Source organism: Primulina eburnea, chromosome 8, assembly GCF_022965805.1.
Source record: "Primulina eburnea isolate SZY01 chromosome 8, ASM2296580v1, whole genome shotgun sequence".
In the NCBI taxonomy this organism is placed as follows: Eukaryota; Viridiplantae; Streptophyta; class Magnoliopsida; order Lamiales; family Gesneriaceae; genus Primulina; species Primulina eburnea.
Window position 1 is genome coordinate 5,319,385 of NC_133108.1, and position 25,249 is coordinate 5,344,633.

General features: G+C 36.8%; 4 protein-coding genes across 7 annotated transcripts; 3 read left to right on the forward strand and 1 right to left on the reverse strand.

The window, feature by feature from the left end:
• The first annotated feature begins 5,745 nt into the window (after window positions 1-5,745).
• On the forward strand, window positions 5,746-9,968 carry LOC140838652 (primase homolog protein). Of its 4 annotated transcripts, none has more exons than XR_012119638.1 (13): window positions 5,747-6,052; window positions 6,164-6,288; window positions 6,737-6,792; window positions 6,871-6,922; window positions 7,016-7,126; window positions 8,086-8,166; window positions 8,603-8,683; window positions 8,863-8,928; window positions 9,010-9,126; window positions 9,234-9,281; window positions 9,423-9,468; window positions 9,584-9,644; window positions 9,709-9,968. XR_012119638.1 is itself a non-coding variant. In XM_073205117.1 (13 exons), exons 1-13 carry the CDS (start codon window positions 5,878-5,880, stop codon window positions 9,787-9,789), a joined length of 1,140 nt encoding a protein of 379 aa, XP_073061218.1. In that variant the 5' UTR covers window positions 5,749-5,877; the 3' UTR covers window positions 9,790-9,964. The 4 variants fall into 4 exon arrangements, 3 of the variants coding, with proteins under 3 accessions (XP_073061219.1, XP_073061218.1, XP_073061220.1); XM_073205117.1 differs by having other exon boundaries at window positions 5,749-6,052; window positions 9,383-9,468; window positions 9,709-9,964; XM_073205118.1 differs by lacking the exon at window positions 8,603-8,683 and having other exon boundaries at window positions 5,746-6,052; window positions 9,383-9,468; window positions 9,709-9,967.
• An 801-nt stretch (window positions 9,969-10,769) lies between these two features.
• LOC140838920 (uncharacterized) lies at window positions 10,770-12,086 on the forward strand. The gene has a single exon (XM_073205547.1). The coding sequence runs from the start codon at window positions 10,770-10,772 to the stop codon at window positions 12,084-12,086; it is 1,317 nt and encodes a 438-aa protein (XP_073061648.1).
• Window positions 12,087-17,095: 5,009 nt separating this feature from the next.
• On the reverse strand, window positions 17,096-24,457 carry LOC140838654 (condensin-2 complex subunit H2-like). The gene is made up of 11 exons (XM_073205120.1): window positions 24,195-24,457; window positions 24,008-24,107; window positions 23,093-23,199; window positions 22,865-23,007; window positions 22,365-22,785; window positions 22,087-22,262; window positions 21,848-22,021; window positions 21,669-21,761; window positions 18,095-18,196; window positions 17,862-18,020; window positions 17,096-17,721 (listed from the first exon to the last, which is right to left on the reverse strand). The coding sequence occupies exons 1-11, from the start codon at window positions 24,382-24,384 to the stop codon at window positions 17,290-17,292; spliced, it is 2,097 nt and encodes a 698-aa protein (XP_073061221.1). The 5' UTR covers window positions 24,385-24,457; the 3' UTR covers window positions 17,096-17,289.
• On the forward strand, window positions 19,583-20,375 carry LOC140838655 (uncharacterized). The gene is made up of 3 exons (XM_073205121.1): window positions 19,583-19,620; window positions 19,717-19,835; window positions 19,907-20,375. The coding sequence occupies exons 2-3, from the start codon at window positions 19,764-19,766 to the stop codon at window positions 20,309-20,311; spliced, it is 477 nt and encodes a 158-aa protein (XP_073061222.1). The 5' UTR covers window positions 19,583-19,620; window positions 19,717-19,763; the 3' UTR covers window positions 20,312-20,375.
• Window positions 24,458-25,249: the final 792 nt, after the last annotated feature.

A 25,249-nucleotide genomic window follows, 5' to 3' on the forward strand; every position in this document is an offset into this window, starting at 1 on the left:
CTTTTTTTGGATTCAAATGAGTTATTCTTCTCTTCTAGATTGTTTCTTTTCCCTATTTAAAAGGGGTGTTTGGCATTATCTCTCAAAAAATTTAATCTCACTTTGGTGTTTTAGTTTATAACAATTCTTCGTCAAGATACAACAATTCTTTCATACGATAACAACATTGTCAATTGTGAACAATAATTAGAAAATGAAGTATAGTCAGTCTCTTTCAGAAGAAAGAAGCAGAGGAGAAATTAATGTAATGTATACAGAAAAACAGATGATCCAAAATAATATATTTTTTCTACTTGTCTTTTATAATGTATTTTTAGAATTCAATCTATATCTATATCTATATCTATATCTATATCTATACTAATATAAATATATGAATTGAATTGTGAATTTACATAAATATCCTTACTTTCATTTAATATTAATCATTAATACATATTTTCATATTAATCATTAATACATATTTTTTTTTTCATTTTCTATTTCATAAAATTAAAATTAATTAATTAAAATCTATCTATATCTATATCTATACTATACTAATATAAATATGTGAATTGAATACATGTTTTCTTTTTCATTTTCTATTTCATAAAATTAAAATTAATCTATACTAATATAAATATATGAATTGAATTGTGAGTCTATACTAGTATAAATATATGAATTGAATTGTGAATTTACATAAATATCCTTACTTTCATTTAATATTAATCATTAATACATATTTTCATATTAATCATTAATACATATTTTTTTTTCATTTTCTATTTCATAAAAATTGAATTGTGAATTTACATAAATATCCTTACTTTCATTTAATATTAATCATTAATACATATTTTCATATTAATCATTAATACATATTTTTTTTTCATTTTCTATTTCATAAAATTAAAATTAATTAATTAAAATCTATCTATATCTATATCTATGCTATACTAATATAAATATGTGAATTGAATACATGTTTTCTTTTTCATTTTCTATTTCATAAAATTAAAATTAATCTATACTAATATAAATATATGAATTGAATTGTGAATTTACATAAATATCCTTACTTTCATTTAATATTAATCATTAATACATATTTTCATATTAATCATTAATACATATATTTTTTTTCATTTTCTATTTCATAAAATTAAAATTAATTAATTAAAATCTATCTATATCTATATCTATACTATACTAATATAAATGAGTTGGTCTCATATGAGACCGTCTCACGGATACTAATCAGTGAGACGGGTCAACCCTACTCATATTCACAATAAAAAGTAATACTCTTAGCATAAAAAATTATACTTTTTCATGGATAACCCAAATAAGAGATCCGTCTCACAAATTCGACCCGTGAGACCGTCTCACACAAGTTTTTGCCAATATAAATATGTGAATTGAATACATGTTTTCTTTTTCATTTTCTATTTCATAAAATTAAAATTAATTAATTAAAATTAAATTAATCTATCTATCTATACTAATCTATACTAATATCTATATATGAATGTGAATTGTGATTACATTGACATCAAATTCACACAAAATCACTTTATTTTTTTTTTCAAATTCACAAAAAATCACTTTACTTTTTTATATTACAATTTGTCATATTAATGGTGTTATTTAAGTCATTTTTTATTTTAGTTTAATAAGATCATTAATAGTGTATTTAACTCAATCAAACTAACTATTATTTTAATTTACTTTAAATTTAATTTTAAATACTTAAATTTATACATTGCCGTCATATAATAATAGGAAGACAAAAAAGATGAGTCGGATTGAATAAAAATAAAGTATTAATAAATATTAAGGTCATACAAAATTTCTTTCTCTCATTTAGAATAAAAATATTTTCAGACTCCTCATGTGTCAATAGAAATATACGATTGAGAGAAATATTTTTCTGTAATAGATTTCAAACAATGTTTTTAAGTTATTTAGTCAATTTTTTTATAAATGCTGCTAAATAAATATTACTAAATAATATGATATATTTGATCATTTTTTGTTCTTGCAATGAGAGGAGTTTTTTTACCCTAGCGTTAACATGTTTGATTGTTATATGTCATTTGTATTGATCATGTAATTGTGTTTGGATTGTTTTTGTTATTTGTTTGTTTGCACAAAGAAAAGAGAAAACAAAATCAAATATCCAACATAAATGGTTATTTTTCAATTTTTTATTATTAAGATATTTTGTTATTTTTTAAACACATAATGTATGTTTTCTGTTTGCTTAGATTACTTAGTTTAAAGTGAGTTAGAAAATATTAAAAAATTGAAATATTTCTTAGTTTTTACCTTATGTCTCAGAATATCAAGGAATAATATTTTTTATTTATTGGGACAAATATATTTCCAAACTTCTGTCTATAAATCAATATTTAAATTTTTTACGACATTATTATATTATCTAATCAATTTTTTTTACTTAGATTGATAGAAGACATTTTAATTTGAGTTTTTATGTTCTTGTTTATATTTTTTTTGTAATATTATTTATTATGAAATAATAGGTGAACTAAAAAAATTGGTAGGTCTAAGAGTCCTCAGGTAAACGACAAATATGGATAAATTATTAAAATATATAATATCCAGTAGATTTTTGGCATGCGCTTTTGTTCTAATTCAATGATTATGCATGATTCTAAATTTTCATTATATCACAAGTTAACGCATGTTTTGTTGTTGCTACATATATTTTGTCAATAGTTTAATATTTTTCTATGGTTTAAGAAAAATTGTGTGACTTTGTATTATATTTTTACAGCTGCTTTTCTAAATAGTTTTATTATGATTTCAAGGCACCATTTTTCATTTGTGTTTTTTAAAGAAATGGAATGAATATCTATAAAACGATGACATTAATAAGACGTCTTCTCTTTATTTTAAAAAATATTGGAAAATTTATACAAATTGTAAATAATATTGGTTAATATATAATTTGAGAGTGATTTATGCTTTTTATTGTTCGTATATACTTCAATTTCTTTGTTATTGTACTAAATAAATTATTTTTAAACTTTGAGTTATCATTTTTTTTTCTTATCGAGATTGTTTGTGTTATGATTTTTTTATTCGATTAGGTTAGTATTGTTGGCGGTAATTGATTTTTCTGATATTATATGACGTGTCTTGTTGTTTATATAAAAATAAGTATGAGAGTACACCAATCAAACCACGTATTTTGGGTCTTCTGTTCTATGAAGAGAATAATAAATGGTTTCTGTGAATTATATAATTTCTTGGTTTTTCATATATAGTCTACGAAATGCGTCAAATTTTGAACAAAAAAGTTTCGACAAACATAGGATGAAAAAAAAAGACATGTTAAATAAAAAAAAAATATGTTGTGTGTTACTATGTTGGGTGCGATAATTGTCCATGTTTGGTAGAGCGGTCGAACCGTGATGCTTGAGCTGCTGTGCAGTTTAACAAATTTGAGTTGCACAATTACTACTAGCTATAGTTTTTGGTAAAGCGACAAACGCTCAGTCTTACAATTGGTATCAGAGCCAAGGTCACAGGTTCGATTCCCATTGATTGCAATGAGTGCAATTATAGGAGGAAGATTGTTGGGTGCAATAATTGTCCCTACTTGGTGGAGCGGCCGAACCGTGGTGCTTGAGCTGTTGCGCGGTTTAAAAGATTTGAGTTGCACCATTACTACTAGCTATAACTTTTGGTAAAACGGCAAATGCTCAGTCCTACATACTATGTCCTAATTTTTGTATGATATAATTCAAGCACATTTTTTTATAGATATTTGAAATTAGGTCCAACTAAGTAACATGAAACATATACATATATATTAAATCATATTTAAACAAAATTTTAAGATCAAGAATGATTCAGATTTAAATTTCAACGAAGCACGATGAAGAAGAAATTGAAGAATTGTATGTGTACATTAAGTGTTATATAATGATTATGTTGCTACTTCATGGTTGTGCGACATATAAATGTCAATATTTCTCAATAAAATAGTTTTTCAAAAAGGAAAAATTCTTCATTCAGAAAAAAAATACATGAAAAACAAATTGTACATAATTTTCATTCTATTTATAATGGTATGAGAACAATTCTAAAGCTTTGTTGACACAATATAGATGAATTCTGTGCAATTTATTGAGACATCGAGCCAGTTTCACTTTATTTCCTCCAATATTATCTCAATATATTTCGAGGTGATACGAGATTGTTTTTGTCTCTTTTTTTAGTCATAGTGTCTAACCAGCTAATTCATAACATATATGATGTAGCATAGAAAACTCTTTGTCAAGTAAATTCACTTAGCCAAATATTGAAATTCAAATAAAATTCTACAATATTTCATCAAATTAATTTTGACTATCGTAAAATGCTCATGAAATCTAAATGGTTATATTATTAGATGAGATATTGAATAAAACAAATACTTTGACATATATTAGAATGATATCTCATATGCATATTTTAATTACATTATTCGTATCTATTCTCAAGATTTTTAAAATACAATAATTAATTTTGTATGTCGTTCTACAAGATAAAATATTATAAAACAAAATATAAACTCGCTAGAAGAAAATTTGTTTTGTTTCAATGAATAATATAATATTATGTTCTAAACGCAACAAATGAGATTGAAACTATATTATCCTCATGACATGATGCACGCAATCATTATTGCAAAGCTTCCAAAAAATGACGATCAAAGATGATTTTCTTGAATTGTGTCAAATTAAATGAGGACACAATTCTAAGATATAGTCATTTGAAGAGATTTCAAGTAATTTTTCTCACAGTGATTGAGAAATAGTTGTTGAAAATTTATTAATCTTATAGCTATAGACGATCAGATATTTGCTGAGCATACCAAAATAGTTATGTGCATATTATAACAAACTACGACAAAGACAGGGGCGGATCCACTGTAGGGCCGGAGGGGGCCACGGCCCCCCTGAATTTTTTTAATTTTTTTTTTACTATGTGAGATATATTTTATTATTTAGTATATATATTATTTGACCCATCAAAATTTTAAGTATCTATAATTAGTCTAATGGTTAAAGACTTTCGAGGTTTACACATATGATCCATGTTTAATTCTATTTATACGCTGTTTTTTGACATTGTTCTGCATTTTTTTTTTTTTGAAAACCTAAATAACGGGCTTTTACAAAGTCCCAATTTAAAACCTTTATAGTTGGTTAATACAAACACAATCAAGAAAGCCATTTGAAATAATAACCTTTTGCAAAACATCTGCTATATTGTCGACTGACGAGTGAAATATTGTGGGACGCGAGTTCGGAGACACATCAGAAGGAAAGACAAAGATTCTTGGAATTTTTTCTACGTTCAGGAATTGAGGTAGATCGGGCCCTCCAAACATATCATTCTGGATCCGCCCCTGAACAAAGAGTTGTTGAGTTGTCAAAATCAACCAAGAAGCATATTGGAAAGTGTGTCAAGTGGATAAGATAATTTCTCTGATTCATATACCGTCTATGGTCATGATTTTTTATTTTTTATGGCTTAGTTTGTTTCATTTGATAAATGTTATTAACCATGTTTTAATTCATTTAAATATTATCAAAATTTCGTACATATATTTTCAGCAGTTTAGGTTTTTACGTGCAAATCAAGTGCATTTTTCTATTCTTAATAAATAAATAGAAAGAAGCCTAAAATTCGAGTATGTAATCAATAGTTGTAGAAATATTCGTGTCCCATCATTCTTGCCACAATCACCCGCTTCTGGATCGAACACTAGATGACAAGAAAACATAGTTATCATGCTTTATCGATGAACATTTGGATTCTCAAATCCAATCCGGAGGAAAATATCAGAGAAGAGAATGGCCTCACGGAAGAGTTGAAATGCCTTCTCTTCTCACTTCACTGCCACCGCCACCTCCTTTTCACCCGACCAAAACTTCGTCAAATCTACCATCTTTTAGTATATCGGCCTTTTCTACAAAGCCCGTCTCCATAAATTCGAGTCACAATAATGGGTTCCCGTATTTGTCTCACGTTCGGACTTCAAAGACAACAGGTTAATTTTTTCGTATCGACACTAGATGAGAAACTGCTTTATTTGGCATGTATATGTGAAATGCAAAAAATCATTGGTTTTGTTGCTGTCTTTTGCCCTTTGAAATTATAGCTGAAATGGATGAGGCAGAGGAAGAGGGGGCTGTCTTCACCAAACTGAGGCAGAAAATGGACTCCCGTGGAGTAAAAATTGATTCTTGTACACCTGGTCTCTATGATCTTCTTGTTTGTCCCAAGGTACTTGTGCTCTGGTCTGGTACCAGCTGCTATGGTTAATTTTGTTCTATGAACTTGCTTGGAACTAAATACTTACTCAGGAAAATGCAGCGAGATGACGATGTTTTTTGCATGGGAATTTGCGTCTTAATAAGATAATGCCTAAAGATTATGTTAGATTAACACTACGGGGAGCCATGGTAGTTTTACTGAAGTTTTTTTCTGTTGATCTTACTTATTGTTATTGGCTGTGTCAATTTCTTAGCCAAGACCCAAATTTTCTTCCCAAGATGCTGGTAGAGACGTTGAAATTCTTGATAATTATCTCATTGAATATATTGGCATTTGTCATGTAATCTTGTTCTCCTCTCTTACTTTATCCACCGGTATAATGGTAAATTTAGTATGCTTTATAGATGACCTGAGGTCTGAAATTGGCACTCAATGCATCTACCTTCTTGTGGTTCAGTGCAACGGTGGACAATCTATGCAGAGAAGTCTGTCATTTCATGTTGGCCAAAATTGGTACATTGCCTTCTAAATTTTTCGAGGTTACATACTTCTTGAGTTTGATTAAGTATATACATTTATATAACATATTAGGAGTTATGCAATGTGGAGATGTTTTGATACACGATGTGGATGGGCAGGCCAGGTGGCATGACATGTGGTTTTGTTTACAACTTTTTCTCCTTTCTCTAATGTCTTGAAACCATATTACTTTGGGAGATGCTGATTTTGATAGCAGGTAGTTACAAACAGTAGAAAGCCTTTTCCGGTTGGCAATCTTCATGGACAAATCAATTCCAATTCCCCATCGACAAGGGAAAGTCTAAGGCTAGAGGTGTTGGGTGAAGAGGTAACAAATTTATGGGTCTGACCAGAACTTTTACATCTTTTGATGGACTCTCAATTTTATTCAATTAACTGCACCATTGACATGATTCAGTTGTCCAAGGTTTTTGAAGAACGCACATTTAATTTGTTATTTTTTTCTTCATCCTTGTGACTATAGACATATTGCAAGGGTATATCATGCAAATGATAGTCTAAGAGAATATGTGGCCATTAGCTTCTTATATTGAATAAGTTTGTAATTGCATCAACTCGATTGACTTGTGACATATTCTGGTACAATTCTCTTAGGCCGTCGATATATTGGTTCCATTCTCAAAATTAGATAACAAGATTAGCTTTTAAGTGTATTCATATTTCTCCTGACGGCACCACTACAGGTTTTTTCTGAAGGAGTGGTCATCATTTTAAGTTTGACCTCCTACACCAGCAACTTATACTCTATGTCCTGTCATGCCACCGAGCATCAGGCATTACGACTGCTTGTGTTTTGGAAAAATATGTATCATGGAATATTCTTTTCTACAGCAAAATTGAATTGCAAAATTTTGGATTTTTTTTTTTATCAAACTTCTTGGTACAGAAGACAATAAAGAATTTAAAGCAAAAATCTGTAACAACACTTGAGTCAAACTAAAATCACACGAGATGATTTTCCCAAGTTGACAACACACAAGTATCAAACTTGAAAAGTTTAAGACTGATAATTAGCACTGAAAATCTGATTGGAATTTGAGGAGCAAGTCAATGAATCCTAGTGATTCTTAGTATTCTGTCTGTGTCACTCTGCTGCCACTTCCTATGCAGTTTCTATTTCTTGATCTTGTTTCTTTTGGAGACATGGTGGAAAATGTCTTAGAAGCCTCATAAATGATGTGAATGATGAGGTTAAGTTCCTGGTTCGTCAACGAGCTATCGTTGAGTTTTCACTTAGAAGTTTAATTCAGTTATCCTATGTTTCAGCTGGTAGATTACTTTGCTGGAAGAATGATATCCAAGGAAACATTGCAGAGAAATAAAGTGATGCAAGTTTCTGGTGAAAAGGTACAGATACTCACATTATATACCTCTATCTCAAATTATATGGTACAATTCACTATTCCTGTTCAAATTGAAGAGTTTTTGGGTTCATAATTTTATGGAAAGTATGATTAGTGTATGTGTTCAGCTTCGGATGATGTCAATTTCTTTTTCACAATTAAAGATATAGAAAATTTTAAATTGACTTGTAGAAGACAGAGAAGCTCTTAGCGATAATGAGAACGATCTTCCATGAAGTAGTAGACAAGATTAATTTTATAAGTACGTTGTTTTTTCATCTAGAGCAAGGAAGCCCAGTGACAGTTGGCATTGGGAAGAGAAGTTTCTTTAGATTCTTCATCTTTGTCTTTTTGGGAACCAGTCATGTGTATGTGGAATTTGGGAGTTCTTTTATTTGGTGCATTCATGCTCATGTTTAGTTTGTAATTTCTCAATGCAGAAAATCATTGCCTTTACTTATAGACAAAATGGGCTACTTGTTGGCTGCAAGTACCGAACAATAGAGAAAAAGTTTTGGCAGGTACTTTGCAACATCTACTTTGGAAGTCCGCTTCAGCATGTTACTTTTAAAGCATTAGCGAGACTGATTATTTAGTCCTCTCGGTGAAATTTTGTTGAATCCTAGTTTCTGAACAGACCAACAAAATATCACTCCTGTAACCGACCTGATGTTTTTAAATTATTGCCTTCAAATTTCAGGACAGAGGTACTGAAAAAATGTTATATGGACTGGATGACATTACAGAAGCAGATGAGATTATCATTGTATTCACTCGAAAATTTTTCTGTGATTTAACGGACTCATCTCTGCCTGTTCCCTTCCTCACTATCTTTTTTTGAATCCAGGTTGAAGGTGAGATAGATAAGCTGTCAATAGAAGAAGCTGGTTATTACAATTGTGCAAGTGTTCCTGGAGGAGCACCACAAACTGTTTCAATGAAGGAACTACCATCAGTGGACAAGGTTCAGTTGGCGGTTCTCCATGATTTGATTATTTATACTCTCTAATTAATCAATGGTTGATGTAGAAGTTGAGCACAAACTTTCAATATATTGTGTATCCTTATCAGGACGTGAGCTTTCAGTATCTATGGAACTGCAAAGACTATCTGGACAAGGTTAGATATATGAAAATCTAAATTTATGATGCCTCATAGATCTTCTATAATTTGCTATCGTGTGGTCCACCGATCTTGTATATTTTTATAAACCCTTTTAGGCGTCTCGAATAATCCTGGCAACTGATGGTGATATACCAGGCCGAGCTTTAGCTGAGGAGCTTTCTCGCCGCCTTGGAAGAGAGAGGTTACAATGCTCGAATTGCTTCATCCCTATTCCATTGCATCTGTATTCAGTAAAAAAAGAAAAAAGAAAGTTCTACCAGACGACATCTCCTCTGATGTGAACTGTTCTTTTCCAGGTGTTGGCAAGTAAATTGGCCGGAAAAGGATGAGTTGACCTCTTTCAAAGATGCAAATGAGGTAGGATGAGTATTTTTGCATACACCTTTAATCTTGATTTGATCATTCCATTCTTAATGCATAGGTTCTCAAGAATTTGGGCGCAGCTGCACTTAGAGATGCCATTAACGGAGCTAAACCATATGAATCACATGATTTCAGTTGATCAACTTGGAGATAATGTCAAATTTTGTATATTGATGGGCAAATGTTTTTCCATCCTAATACGAATTGAATGAGGCCATTGTTACATATATTTAGATTATGTTTGGATATAAAAGCTCTAGATTAAGAGTGCATTTTGTCAAACTAGAATCAAGTGTTCTTTTTTTGAAGTGGAAATCATTTTAATATTTGAATATAAAATTATAAAAACTATAAATTTCTATGATACCCCATGGATGAGCCCACTACCCCTGGCCCATCCCTAGCCCAAAGAGAAGGCAGGCCCACCAAGGGCCCTCGCCCAAATGGAAGACAGGGCCACCAAGGGCCCAGGTATTCTCCTATAAATACCAGGTTTGAGTGTTAATTCATTCATTCAATATTGTTTTCAGCAGCACCCTTAGCTGCTTCCCCCATATATCCTCAGTCACTGACTTGAGCGTCGGAGGGGCTACGCCAGGACACCCTCCTGGCCCCCTCTTAACGGTCTTTTTCTTGATTTCAGGCTCAGGGTCATCTTAAAGCCCACGTCTGAACTAGTGACGCTCGTTGGGATCGGACCCTAAATTTTCCGTGAGTATCACTTGGCGCCGTCTGTGGGAACATTTGAGTTGAGACGTAGATATGGTAGGGAAGAAAGGGAGTAGAAGAGCTACCTCAGCAACATCGCGTCCTCAGAGGGGACCTGAACAGTCTCATGCTGAGGCAAGGCAGGAACAACCCCATCAGGAGGCGAGAACAGAACAACCTCGTCAAGAGAACAGGGTCGAACAACCCCGTCCTAATGAAAATGTGGGGAACTTGACCCTGGAGCAGTTGGACCACTTTATCACTCGGACAGTGGATGAGGCTATGAAGAGGAACCAAGAATCTATGTTTGCTGAAGAGCAAGCCACTCGCCAAGAGCAAGAGGAAAATACTGAGGGCCACTAGAGCAGGGTTGAAGAGACACAACCCCACCAAAGTGGGGAGATTGGCGAGATGAGAGAAATGTGGAAAGAAATACAAATGTTGAGGCAGCAGTTGGGAAGCAGAGCACCGGCACCCAAGAGAGGAATTCCCTTTTCACTAGCCATTTTAGAAGAAGGACTTCCTCCAAATTTTCGACAGTCGAATGTTGGAGAGTACGATGGACATACTGACCCCGAAGAACACTTGGGGAGATTTGAGAATGCGGCCCTATTACATCAATATTCAGATGGAGTCAGATACAGGGTGTTTCTGGGCACGTTGGTGAGGTCTGCCCAACAATGGTTTAATACCCTGCAGCCTAACTCCATACAGTCTTTTGAGGATTTTGCTACGGCTTTCTTGCGCCGATTCGCCAGCAGCAAGAGGCATCAAAAAAATTATCTGAGCCTGTTTGTGATGAAGCAGCAGGATGCGGAAATTTTGCGAGAATTTGTCCAGCGCTTCAACAGTGCAGCACTGGAGATACCGGCGGCTACCCCTGACATAATGATAAGTGCCTTTACACAAGGACTGAGAGGAGGGGAGTTTTTCAAGTCGCTGGTCAAGAAACCTCTGGAGAGATATGATGAGCTGTTATCTCGGGCGGAAAAATATGTAAATCTCGAAGATGCCCAGCCGCATAAGAGGATGGAGCAGCGACCTGGGGGAAGTAGAGTTGAGGGAGCGGAAAGAGGAAGTAGGAAGAGACACGCGGGCGAGAGAGAGGATGATAAGGCTAGGGACAAAAGACAATTCTCATCACATGTTCCTCTTAACAGGAGTCGTGACAAGGTGATGGAGGTGAGGGAGCCCGAGGAAAGGTGGGAGAAGTCGCGAAGGGCTAAGAGCAGTGCTAGGTTGCCTTCGCGGGACAGACGAGAAGGATCTGCATCTGGGAGTCGACCGAGGTCTCTCCCGTCCCCTAGGCGTGGTCAAGGCCCTCCATGGATAAATCAGAGGGTCGGGAAGCAGAGAGATGAAGGTCGAGGTCAAGGTGTTCCTCAGGAACTCGTCGAACCGAGGAGAGGAATGAATGAGGATAACCACCCTACGAGAGGAATGATTCATATGATCTCGGGGGATGCTACTGATGGAGACTTTGGGCGAGCTCGGAAGGCACATGGGAGAAGGTTGGAGAACTTTGAGTTATCTAGGGGTGCAGACCTACCCCAGGATCATGTCATCAGTTTTGGACCGGATGACCTCCGAGGCATTGTGGCTCCTCATAACGATGCCTTGGTGGTAACGGCCACCGTTGCCAATTATGATGTGGCGAGAATATTTATTGATAATGGAAGCTCCATGAACGTCTTGTTCAAGAGCACGTTGGATCAAATGAAGATGTGAGGATTTGAGTTTGAGCCGGTATCCACCCCGCTGTATGGGTTTGCAGGACACGCCATCCCGCCTTTGGGTCAGATTGTTCTTCCCTTATCCTTGGGGACTGATCCTCGGCGGGTAACAAAGATGATAGCCTTCACTGTGGTAGATATCCCGTCAGCATATAATGGAATCATAGGGCGGCCATCCCTGAAGTATTTCAGAGCCGTAGCTTCCACTTATCATCAGAAGCTTAAGTTTCATGTGGGAAAAGGAGTTGGAGTCTTGTGTGGGGACCGAAAAGCCGCGCGTCGATGTTATGAGGGGGTAGTGAGGGAGGAGGGGAAAAGAGCGCGTGTAGAGGTTCACACGATTAAGAGAAGAAGAAGTGATTGACTTTGTCCCAGGGAGGTATAAGAGGAGCATAAAAGTTGGAGAAAGCGCAGGGCAAGGCTTCAAAGGGACCCTGAAATGCTTACCACCTCAGAAAATATTATTACTCTTGAATTTATTGTTAATGTATTTCATCTTTGCATTTTCCTATGTAATCAGTTGGAATTCAATAAAACCAAGTTCTTATATTAAGTTCATGGATGTTGTTGTATTGTGAGGATGAAATAAATTTTATTTTCCTGCTAAGGCATCGCCTAGCAGAGGAGCAGTGGGGAGAGGAGCAAAAATTTTATTTTCCTACTAAGGCATCGCCTAGTAGAGGAACAGAGTTAGAGGGTGGGGAGAAATTTTATTTTCCTACTAAGGCATCGCCTAGTAGAGGAGCAGCGTGAGAAATTAAATTTTCCTGCTAAGGCATCACCTAGCAGAGGAATTAGATGGAGAGAGTGTTGAATTTTTATTTTCCTGCTAAGGTATCACCTAACAGAGGAGTTAGCGAGTGGAGGTGTTGAATTTCTATTTTCCTGCTAAGGTATCACCTAGCAGAGGAGTTAGCGAGTGGAGGTGTTGAATTTCTATTTTCCTGCTAAGGTATCACCTAGCAGAGGAGTTAGATGGTAGAGATGTTGAATTTTTATTTTCCTGCTAAGGCGTCACCTAGCAGAGGAGTAAGAGGGTGATGATGTTGAATTTTTATTTTCCTGCTAAGGCCCGGCTTAGCAGAGGAGTTAGAGGGTGGAGGGGTTGATTTTATTTTCCTGCTAAGGCCCGGCTTAGCAGAGGAGTTAGAGGGTGGAGGTGTTGAATTTCTATTTTCCTGCTAAGGTATCACCTAGCAGAGGAGTTAGAGGGTAGAGATGTTGAATTTCTACTTTCCTGCTAAGGCGTCACCTAGCAGAGAAGTAAGAGGGTGAGGATGTTAGCAGAGGAGTTAGAGGGTGGAGGGGTTGATTTTATTTTCCTGCTAAGGCTCGGCTTAGCAGAAGAGTTAGAGGGTGGAGGTGTTGATTTTATTTTCCTGCTAAGGCATCGCCTAGCAGAGGAGTTAGAAGGTGGGCGCGTTGAATTTTATTTTCCTGCTAAGGCCCGGCTTGGCAGAGGAGTTAGAGGGTGGAGGTGTTGATTTTATTTTCCTGCTAAGGCCCGGCTTGGCAGAGGAGTTAGAGGGTGGAGGTGTTGATTTTATTTCCTGCTAGGGCCCGGCCTAGCAGAGGAGTTAGAGGGTGGAGGTGTTGAATTTTTATTTTCCTGCTAAGGTATCACCTAGCAGAGGAGTTAGATGGAAGAGTTGAATTTTATTCTCCTGCTAAGGCATCGCCTAGCAGAGGAGTTAGAAGGTGGGCGCGTTGAATTTTATCTTCCTGCTATGGCGTCACTTAGCAGAGGAGTTAGAGGGTGGAGATGTTGATCTTTTATTTTCCTGCTAAGACCCGGCTTAGCAGAGGAGTTAGAGGGTGGAGGTGGCGAATTGTTATTTTCCTGCTATGGCGTCCCCTAGCAGAGGAGCAGAGTGGAGGAGGAGAATTAAATTTTCCTGCTAAGGCATCGCCTAGCAGAGGTGCAGAGTTTGGGAGGAAAAAAGTTTATTTGGTTAGTCGATAACGAAAGATGTTGGGGAGCAGGTCGTGGGGGTGTGGGGGCAACGCCCCCATAATTTTTTCAGAAATCAGACAATCATTCGCAAGGAGCGTGCTTGGGCGAGGGCCTGTTTGGGCGTCGGGGCGAGCTGGCGGATGAAGGGCGAGCAGGCGAGGGCGAGCTCGAACGTTGGCGATGGGCGAGCTGTAGGAGGCTTGGGCGAGCTCGGCAGGGCGAGGCTGGCATGTGAGATTGGCCGAGCTCGGCTGGGCAGGGGCGAGCGTGGAGATGGATGGCGAGGCTGGCTTGGCGTGGAGAGGTGCGCGTAGACGGAAGGACGAGGGCTTGGGTGACCTCGGAAGGGCGAGGCTGGCGTGTGAGCTTGGGCGAGGCTGGCTGGGCTGGGGCGAGCGTGGAGATGGATGGCGAGGCTGGCTTGGCGTGGAGAGGTACGCGTAGACGGAAGGGCGAGGGCTTGGACGAGCTCGGCTGGCATGGAGACGGCTGGGCAGGGGCGAGCGTGGAGATGGATGGCGAGGAGGCAGGGGCAGCAGTTGCACTTAGCTGGGCAGGGAGGCGGCGAGGCAGGGGCGAGCGTGGCGAGGGGATGGCGAGGAGGCAAGGGCGAGCGTGAGGCAGGCGGCGAGTGTGATGGCGTCGGGGCGAGCTCGGCAGGTGGATGGGTAGGATGCTCGGCAGGGGCGAGCGTGCAGCGTGGCAAGCAGCGAGAGTGATGGCGTCGGGGCGAGCTCGGCAGGTGGATGGGTAGGGCGCTCGGCAGGGGCGAGCGTGCAGCGTGGCAAGCAGCGAGAGGGAAGGCGTCTTGGCGTGCTCGGCATTGCGACTCGACGGGGGGCGAGCGTGCGGCAGTGACGAACGGATGGAAGAAAATGCACAACTCGCACCCGATAACTCGGGGACAGAACAAATAATCGAACTTCGAACCTGCGATTCAGTTCGACTCGGGAGGGGGAGACTGGTGATACCCCATGGATGAGCCCACTACCCCTGGCCCATCCCTAGCCCAAAGAGAAGGCAGGCCCACCAAGGGCCCTCGCCCAAATGGAAGACAGGCCCACCAAGGGCCCAGGTATTCTCCTATAAATACCAGGTTTGAGTGTTAATTCATTCATTCAATATTGTTTTCAGCAGCACCCTTAGCTGCTTCCCCCATATATCCTCAGTCACTGACTTGAGCGTCGGAGGGGCTACGCCAGGACACCCTCCTGGCCCCCTCTTAACGGTCTTTTTCTTGATTTCAGGCTCAGGGTCATCTTAAAGCCCACGTCTGAACTAGTGACGCTCGTTGGGATCGGACCCTAAATTTCCCGTGAGTCCCATGGATGAGCCCACTACCCCTGGCCCATCCCTAGCCCAAAGAGAAGGCAGGCCCACCAAGGGCCCTCGCCCAAATGGAAGACAGGCCCACCAAGGGCCCAGGTATTCTCCTATAAATACCAGGTTTGAGTGTTAATTCATTCATTCAATATTGTTTTCAGCAGCACCCTTAGCTGCTTCCCCCATATATCCTCAGTCACTGACTTGAGCGTCGGAGGGGCTACGCCAGGACACCCTCCTGGCCCCCTCTTAACGGTCTTTTTCTTGATTTCAGGCTCAGGGTCATCTTAAAGCCCACGTCTGAACTAGTGACGCTCGTTGGGATCAGACCCTAAATTTCCCGTGAGTATCATTCTACATTCTTTTGCTAAGCTGATAAGCTTGACAAGGATCGTGTGATTAAAGATGAATATTTTATATGGTTTAAACTGTCTTTTAATTACACGTGGCCTTTTTTTTAAATTACTATAAGAAATACTGCGATCAATTAGCTATCTAATTGAATTAAAAATGATGCTTGTGCTGAAAATTTAGAAACACATATATGTTAAAGTATTTGATTGAATTAAAGACGATGTTCATGCTGAATATTTTGAAATACATATGTTGAAACAAATATAGCTAATTATGTCAATGAATATATATTCCAATTTTTAAAAAGAAATTTACTTTTATAAATTGTTAAAAATTAATATCTTTCTTGTTATTATTAGGTATTTCAATCTTATCTGTCAGGAAATCTTTAGTGTCGATCTCCATTTCAAATAGATAATGACATGAGGGACAACTCCAAAGAAATTCATAAAGCCTATTTTCAACTAGAATTCAATCTTAATGTAATGTCATGGAATTTTTAGTGTCAATCTCCATTTCAAATTTTTTTTAGTTTAACTCATTGACATTAAAATATTAGAAAAACATATTACTTTATCACATGCTTTGCACGTGGACTTCTTTTCCACATAATTTCATCTAACTCTAATACTAATCCAATTATTAAATTTAATTTATTTTCTACTCATTGAAGTATTATTGAACAATAATTTATCTTAATAGCAAAAAATATAGTTTTCTAAACTTTAAATTAAGTACTTAGCAATAATTATATATTATTATGCAATATTTGAGTTCTCTTAATTAATTATTATTTGACTCCAAACAATTGTTTTTTATATACCAATTACAGAATCTCAGTTTGCTAACGATTTCTATAAACTCACTAATTGGACCCTTTTTCACTAAAGAATATCTTCCCTGCTTTATTTTATGGGTTGTATCGCATTTGTTTGATACAAGGAAAATGTACAGGATCATCTGTGCACAACCGAGGACCCCGGATTCTTTATAAGTGACACGTTGAAGAGATTAGTGAAGATAAGATTGTTAGCCGTCGCGCGTTGAATTTAACTTATTCTTTTTGTATGTAAAATATTATAAATGGATTTATGTTATTTAACAGAAGGCTTGCTTTTATTTTGTTCAAGATTTTGGCTTTCTATCCTTGATTTTGACAGTTGACTGATGAATAAGCGCATCAATTTGGTGCATAACTTTAACCATACATCAGCTACATGAATTCAAAATATCTTTATCTAAAATGCCATGAATGAAAATAACATCTCGTGTTTTCAACTGTTATTTAGATATTAAAAAAAAAAAAAAAAAAAAGTGGATTATATGATTGATAATCTTTTCTTCAAAAGCAAGATTAATTTGAGAAATCCGTACACAGAATGTCACTGCTCTGCTTATACAATGTCGCAAGATTTAATTACTAACAAGTACAGGTGATGAAAAAAAATTAATCTCGTCATCAGTCATTGGATTGTTAATGTGAAAATTATAAATTACAAGTGAATTCTAATCTACCTCGAATTAGTTCTTGAAAATAGATTGAATTACCTTGCTGATAGACCGCATGTCACCCAGCAAAATGCATACTCATGATGCCGGATTTTCGCCTCTTCTTGCCTTCAGGAGTGCACTTCACACCACCTGATTTTCCCACCTGATTCTCCTTTTCCTCCTCGCTTGTGATTTTGGCACGTCGTTTTGTTAAAGGAGTTTTAGCTCTCCTTTTGGATGACTGAAGCTTCACTCCACTCTTCTTGCCTTCAGGAGTGCACTTCACACCACCTGATTTTCCCACCTGATTCTCCTTTTCCTCTTCGCTTATGATTTTGGCACGTCGTTTTGTTAAAGCAGTTTTAGCTCTCCTTTTGGATGACTGAAGCTTCACTCCACTTTTCCTCTCATTCCTAAGCCGCCTAACATGGAAACTATTCACATCTGAGTAACAAGTGGACGAACCTTTTGTGTTGCATTTCACCAGATCAACATCTCCATTGTTCACCTGAACCATTACAAATGAAAATGAGTATACAACCGGTCCATGCCCAGGTCCACAGAACTATACCCACATTTTGGCAATCAATAGAAGGGTGACTTGAAAAAGGACACAAGTGTAAAATCAATATTGGTAGGATGGATTACCAATTGCAGAAGGGCAGAAAACGTTCTAGCGACATCATGCTTCTCTTGACCCCCGACTATATCTCCAAAAGACGAGGTACTCGAATGATCTTGTTCCATGGAGAGCTTATCTAGAATTCTTTCACCGTACTTGTGAATATCAAATGGTGGGCGTGCATCCTGACACAGATGATGGCTGTTAAGTCACTAAATGATGTGAAACCTAAAGCCATTGTAAACCATGATATACTCACTTGCTCTTCCAAGTTCTTTTCGATTCTTTGTTTCCATGTAGAAACCCGGCTAGCCAGTTCAGTTTGCTTCTCACTTTCAGAAAGACTAGCTAGAAGAGAATCCTACAAGTACAGGTTTCGACAAGCGTGTATAAGATTGCCAAAAGTTTCAACAGGCAGTAACAGTAGACAGTGTGTAGCATTTTCTTGTTAAAATCATTCACACTAACTTATCTCAGCTTGGGAATAAAAAACTTTCTTCCAGAGAAATATCTGTGGTCACCACGTTGGATTCATCGATTGTCACATCAAAGTATTAATTCTTCATTGAACACTACAAAGCTTTGATTGTAAAGAGATCTTTCTCCTGCCTTGGTTTATGACATTATTAGCTCAAATTTAGCCACACCAAATAGATGAAAAAACGGCTTTTGATTAATGAAGATCCTTCTAAGGAAGTTAACATGCAGTAAATGAAGATTTTTCCACAGAAAGTAGTAGTCAAATGGTGTATATACATAATGTCAATTTACAGATAGTCCTGGACAAGCTTCCCCCAATGGTGTATTAAATTTAATGATATGATAACATCTTTTTGGCTTTAATGAGAACACTGCTGAATTGTGGGAGTAAGTCTATTTTCCAGTTCGATATGTTGAAAAATGAGTTCCTGCAAATAATTTAAGCATATTGCTCGAGACTGAGAATTCTCTTGAATTTTTTGAAATGAAAGGTATGGAACAAACGTTCTATGCAATATAAATATTTTGTAAATAATTACGAGGACTAGTGTATCAAAAAAACTAAATTGAGAAAATTCTGGAGAACTTCAATTTGAACTAATCTCCTATTCCATACAAAAGGATAATAAATTCAGGTTCACGTAATCCCCAAAAAATTATGCAGAACCTAAAGAAATGGAATCAATTCCATAAGCTTATATGTTAGTGTTAGGTATCTTCGGAAAACTAAGAATGAGATACTCGAGTATCAAAGATACAATCATTTAAAAGTAATTGGATACTCAGATTCGGATTTTGCCGGATGTTTGACAATAAGAATCCACTTTTGTTCATGTCTTTCTATTATTTGCAGTGTTCTAAATGGCGGTCGAGGCGGCCGCCTAGGCGGTAGGCGGTCCTCGACCGCACCGCCTATGCATGAGGCGGTTGTTTGAGGCGGTTTAAGCGGTACGGCGGTGGGTAGGCGGGTCGAGGCGGGTCGAGGCGGCGAGCAGGCGGGGAGAGGCGAGGCGAGGCGGGGGCGAGGCGGGCGAGGCGGCGGCGAGGCATTCAGTCAAAATTTTATGTAGTCAACAAGACTTGTCAACAATTTTAAAATTTTGGTCAACAATTTTAAAAATTAGTCAAAGTCAACAATTTTAAATTTTAAAACCCTAACCCACCTAACTTCTTTATTTTATTTTTAGTTTTCACTTTTCCCTCCCAACTCTCTCCCAACTCCCTCCCAACTCTCAACCACTACACAGCAGCCGCCGCCGCCCGCCTCATATGAGAAGGTGGATGTGTACCATGACTTTGACCCGGGTAAATCTTTTTTCCCTTATTTTTGTTCATGTCAATACATGTATTTTTTTTAACCCATCTTTGGTTTAATTATTTTTTCCTCTTTGCTTTTTTAAGTTGGATGGTGGTCCAATTATGGTGGTGACACTCCAAACTTACAAAAAATGGCAATGAGATTTCTCTCTTTGACAAGTAGTTCATCGGGGTGTGAAAGAAATTGGAGTCAATTTGAAGGGGTAAATATTGAGAACTAATTCATAAATTATGTTATCTATCATTTTTTTTAACAATGGTTTTATATTTTTAGATACATACTAAGAAGAGGAATAGACTTGAGACATCAAGATTGAATGATCTTGTATATGTCAAATTCAATGCTAATCTTATGAAGAAGAAGAGTAAAAGAGAAATGGGTGGAGATTTGCTTCTATCCTCTCAAGCTAGTGAAGCTCAAGGTTGGCTTGTCGATGACGGTGATGAAGATGAGGTCGAGCCGGGTTCAGGACTTACTTGGAGAATGGTAGCGGAGGCCTCGGGAGCGGATGAAGTGCTACATCCAAGGAGGAGTGCAAGGAACATCCCCATTAGAGAACTTGACGAAGATTTACATACATCGGAGGAGGAGAATGAAGAAAATGTTGATTTTGAGTCCGATGATGAGAGGATCATGGATGTAGTAGATGGTGCATATGTAGATGATTTGGAAGATTAGTTATATTTAGTCTACTATTTGTTCTAATGATGAATAATTGATTGAAACTTAGTTTTTTGGTAAATGATCTTTATTAATTAATATGATGATGAATATGATGATTGAAACTTAGTTTTTTGGATAATTAATATGATGATGAATCTTTATTAATTGCACATTATCTAAATGATATTATATTTTGTGTTTAAACATTATTTAGTTGCACATTTACATGTAAATGATTATATTGCATGATTACCTATAAAAAAAAACACTTAAAAAAATTCAACCGCCTAGGCACCGCCTGGGCACCGCCTAGGCGGCCGAGGCGGTAGGCGGTCACCGACCGCCCCGCCGCCGCCTCCCGCCATTTACAACCTTGATTATTTGAAGGAGCAATATCTTGAATTGCGCATAACAATCTATCCTTGCTTTATCTACTGCGGAAGAAGAGTTTGTGGCATGGTTTGAAGCCACCATACATGCATTATTATGAATGCAGGATTTTATTTCAGGATTTTACGTTATCGACTCTATAAACAGGATGCTGAAACTTTATTGTTCTAATACTGTAACAGTATTCTTCTCTAGGAACGACAAATATCAAAAGGTGTTAAACATATGAAACTAAAATAATTTTCCATTATGGATGAGTTTGAGAAACAAAGAGTTTTTGTTGAGCATGTCAATACTATGCTCTTGATAATTGAACCTTTAACTGAAGATAACTGAAGATTTACAACCAAGATTGTTTTAACATGTTCTAAAGATGGGTCTTGGTTAATTGAAAACTTATGTGATTGGCACTTCAAGCTCTCTAATGTATTTATGAAATATACTTTAAATTTCCTATTATGTTCCGATCTTGTATGCGTAACTTTCATTAAATTAGCAGAAAAGTCTTCACAAGACATTATTGAGACCATTATCAAAGTATGATCCTTCATGAAAGTTAAATGGCAAAAATTGTAAATGTTAATATATGGAAAGAGGTATACACAAAACAGTATATGACCACAATAACTTACAAATTTATGATAATGAAAGATTATTTCGGATGTATTTATGTGGAGGTATTAATGAAGTTTATTGATTTGAATAGAAGGTTGATTGATTGATGTGATGTGGTAATGCAACACTTATATATATGGTCGGTCCTCTCTCAGTCCCTCTTCCGACAAAACAATAAAACGGTTCTAGATTATGAAATTAAAGAAAGGTTAGGAGACAGAAATTATCTTTAAGAATTGCTTTCTCATCTGATAACTCAGTTATATAATCTCTCTATTTCGTGAGGTCAATTTCAAGATGAGTTAATAATAAAAATATATTAACTTAATGCGCCATTCATTGGAAAAAGCTAAAGAATCTGTCTTACCAAGTGAGTCCGACAAAGATCTTCAAGGCTTGTATGAGCATCAGCACCATCATATTCATTTTCCATCCCAAAGTGGTGACCACCAAAATCATGCTGCACATGTTCAGACTTCAAAGTAAGTTTGAACATTTCCAGCATTTACATGCATTGAGGGGGTCTAAATAAATGTATGGCCTAACCTTTTCCTGCTGTGATGGGAAATCTTTATTGTTGAAGACACTATCTGATATGCCAATATCTGGTGGCCCAGAATCTGGATCCCCACTATCATATCCAATGTCTTCATTGAGATCTTCAGGATCATAGGAGGAATTGTCCTTTTTCTTGTCCCCGATAACAAGTGATTGGCGCAGCTGCATATAGAAATTTGGCATTGAGGAAAAAACTTAGCACGCAAGCATAAATACAAAACACCGACCTTTTCATACAGTGATGAAGGTTGTGATTCACCGTGCATCTCTGAGGCATGAAATTTTGCCTCCCATATTTCAGCTAGCTCTGGACCAATAGGGCCGTGAAGTTTCGCAAGAGGGAATTCTGTAGCCACCGAAAGATGTTTCCTAGAACCGACCCCTAGCCTTCTGTTCATTTTCACTGCATTGGAGTACGAAGAGATCGAAAAGTATCACATGCCTACAATGTACATGCAAAACACTTCTTGTAAATCAAAATCACAGAAAATGAAGTTAAGAAAACCTTTTCTATAAGGTTTAACTATCAAATTCCCTGGTTCATGAGGATCCAAATGTTTCCATGGATCAACATCATTGTCTGAGTCAAACAAATCCTCAGATCCAGAATAGCCGTCTCTAATTCCATCATCGCCAGGAAAATGATAGGCAGTTGAGCCCTTTTGATCGTCATTTGATTGAAACCCGTGATCAGCACAAAGTGATTGATTAAAATCCTGTTTCTTCCCCACTGACAGCTTTTGGCCAGTTCCTGCAGATCTTCTCGATGGAGACTGAAAGCTCTTGCGACCCTTAGAAGTTAGATAGCTGCCTCCATAAAAATTATGGAGCCCTTTGCCACTCTTACAATCGAGAAAATTATCAACAGTAACAGCATCACAGTAATCCAGGAGAATGAAATCACGGTAAAGATCGTTTGTTGCTAACTGCAAGAATAAACACATCACTTTAAGAAAGTGATATGTACAGTCGAAACACCATGACATAAAACTGATATTAATGTACCAGATATGCTTCTAGCTCCCCATCATCACCTACACCATCTAAGCAGTCACCTTCGAGCACTACTAAATTTGCAGGTGGCCTCACAAAAAGGCTAGGTGACAAATCTCTAGAGACTGAACTATCTAACAAAATCTTTGTTTCAACTGAAAAAAAAAATATCAATTGACGCAATCAAAATTTTAAATTGCCCATAAATTAAGCAGCCTAAAAGATAGTGAAACTACCAACCGGGGATATCATCTAAACCCCAGAATGGATAATCTTCTTCATCTTTTGCAGGATGGGAAGCAGTTTCTTCCTTTTGAGTGGATGTGCTCGCAGATTGATCTTCTTGACTGTAAGAAAATGCACATCAGCGGCATCATACTGTGTTTATTTTTGTCATTTGAAAAAACGCAGCATAGTAGAATTGGTGCATAACCACTATTAATACATCTGACTGAATATTCTACAGAACAATTGGAGTTAGGTGTAAAAGAAAGCAGTGGTCACGGCCCACAGGCATCACAAGTTTTGAACTCGTGGTCTTGTTAGCATTTAAATGTCAAAAAAAAAAATTCATCCCTTATGCTGTCATGCATCAACATCACATGTCAAGTTTGGGAAAGACAAAATGAACCAATGATTCCAGCAGTTGTGCGCCTGTGTATTTGGCTATCAGTATATTAACAATAAAATCATTTACATTCATATATTATTGAAAGTTAGATTGCACGAGTATATTACGACTCCAAGAACAAATCTGATGGCTTAGAAATAGTGTTGTTTTTTTTCTCAAGTAAATAATTAAAATGTGTCAATGAACAAGTTCTTTCTGCTTAGCCATTACATCGGCTTCGCACAAATAAAAGCACTTAAGCAAAATAAATTCATACTATTGCAGGTGTTGAATTCACAAATCTATACATGTATAGATGCTAAATGATAAATTTTCTAGCCAGTTCACAGGCTTGCAAACCATCAGTCCCCATACAAAACAAAAGTGATACTTATCCATGACAAGTTGAGAAACACAAGCCAGATTTTCTCAGTAATATAAACCCTCAGCTTTCGCATTTCAAGACAAAAGCCAACGAAAAGCAAACTTCAATAAGCTGTAAGAGTAGAGCATAAATTTAAGAAACCTAGAAATTTAGAGTTAACCTTTTCTGGGAAATAAACTCCAAAGCATGCAGAACCAGGGAATACAGATACTCCACCTTCCTACCATAAACCTGCGCCGATCCCTGAAGAACCAAAGCAGCTACAAAATCCACGCAAAAACATCAAAAAAAGCTCCGAAATAGGGGGAAAAGTTAATTTCTAAGTGACATGAAGTACAGAGACTTACCTTCAGCAAAATTTACAGAGCTTAGGGAATCCTCGTTGCCCGAAATCTCACCAGAGCAAATTTTCAGCAGATAATCTTCCAAACTCTTGGCTAAATCCACGCTCCAATTTGATTCGAGATCTCGAAGAGGCTGTAATGTTTGGAGAAACTTCGCAGATGAAGATTCAGGGTTGTCAAATTCGCTATTCATTTTTGTTAATTACTTCCATGAATCCAGATTTCTTCGCGTAGTGTGGAAGATGGTTTGTGTGTGTGAGTCAGAGGGAGAGTGACTGAGATTAAAATTTTCGTGCTTTTCCCGCCTAGATTGGAAGAAAGTAGTAGGGGCCTAACGGAGAAGCCCAATAAGTATTTTTGGTCCAGGAGATCTCCATGGTGGTCTTCGTTATGGGTCGGGTCAGTTATGTGTGACTTGTCTTAAATTTTTACTAATATATATATTTATTAAAACAGATTAGACATCAAAAATAATTTATTCTAAATATTTTACACTTAATAATATAATATAGATGGTATAAATATATACTAAGATATACACAGAACGACATTTTCAGTCTTTTAAGTTTTAAGTAGATTCATGAAAATAAATTAATTAATTAGTTAAAAATATTTCGTCCATCAATTAAATATCGAGTAAACCCTGTTTTTCAATCTTTTAAGTTTACGTGAGTTAAGATATAAACGAAACGATAGATAAATAACAAATCAAAATTATGGTAAAAATTTGTGTGAGACAGTCTTAATAAATCGTATTTTGTTATACGGATATCTTATTTGGGTCATCCATGAAAATTATTATTTTTATGCTAAGAATATTATTTTTTATTATGAATATCACAGATAAAGATTCGTAATACCATCTCACAAGAGACCTATTCCAAAATTATATGTATATATTCAGAACCTGAGCTCGTGACCTATTTCATAGCTCTCATCCACTCTTGAAGATCATGATTTGTTATAGGTATAGCATGTTGAGTGTTTTTTTTTTTTTGCCTATTCTCACGTATGTCAAAAATCATTATTAGGTCTTTCAGCTTCAACACAATTTTAAT

Excerpts from the sequence above, each read along its gene's own strand:
- LOC140838920 (XM_073205547.1), top strand. The coding sequence starts at position 10,770 with ATGAGAGAAATGTGGAAAGAAATACAAATGTTGAGGCAGCAGTTGGGA.
- LOC140838652 (XM_073205117.1), top strand. The coding sequence starts at position 5,878 with ATGCCTTCTCTTCTCACTTCACTGCCACCGCCACCTCCTTTTCACCCG. Across the intron at positions 9,127-9,233 it reads AACTACCATCAGTGGACAAG|GACGTGAGCTTTCAGTATCT; the intron begins GTTCAGTTGGCG and ends TATCCTTATCAG. Across the intron at positions 9,645-9,708 it reads CTTTCAAAGATGCAAATGAG|GTTCTCAAGAATTTGGGCGC; the intron begins GTAGGATGAGTA and ends CTTAATGCATAG.
- LOC140838654 (XM_073205120.1), bottom strand. The coding sequence starts at position 24,384 with ATGAATAGCGAATTTGACAACCCTGAATCTTCATCTGCGAAGTTTCTC. Across the intron at positions 23,200-24,007 it reads GAGTTTATTTCCCAGAAAAG|TCAAGAAGATCAATCTGCGA; the intron begins GTTAACTCTAAA and ends ATTTTCTTACAG. Across the intron at positions 17,722-17,861 it reads TTTCTGCCCTTCTGCAATTG|GTGAACAATGGAGATGTTGA; the intron begins GTAATCCATCCT and ends GTAATGGTTCAG.
- LOC140838655 (XM_073205121.1), top strand. The coding sequence starts at position 19,764 with ATGGCAATGAGATTTCTCTCTTTGACAAGTAGTTCATCGGGGTGTGAA. Across the intron at positions 19,836-19,906 it reads ATTGGAGTCAATTTGAAGGG|ATACATACTAAGAAGAGGAA; the intron begins GTAAATATTGAG and ends TTATATTTTTAG.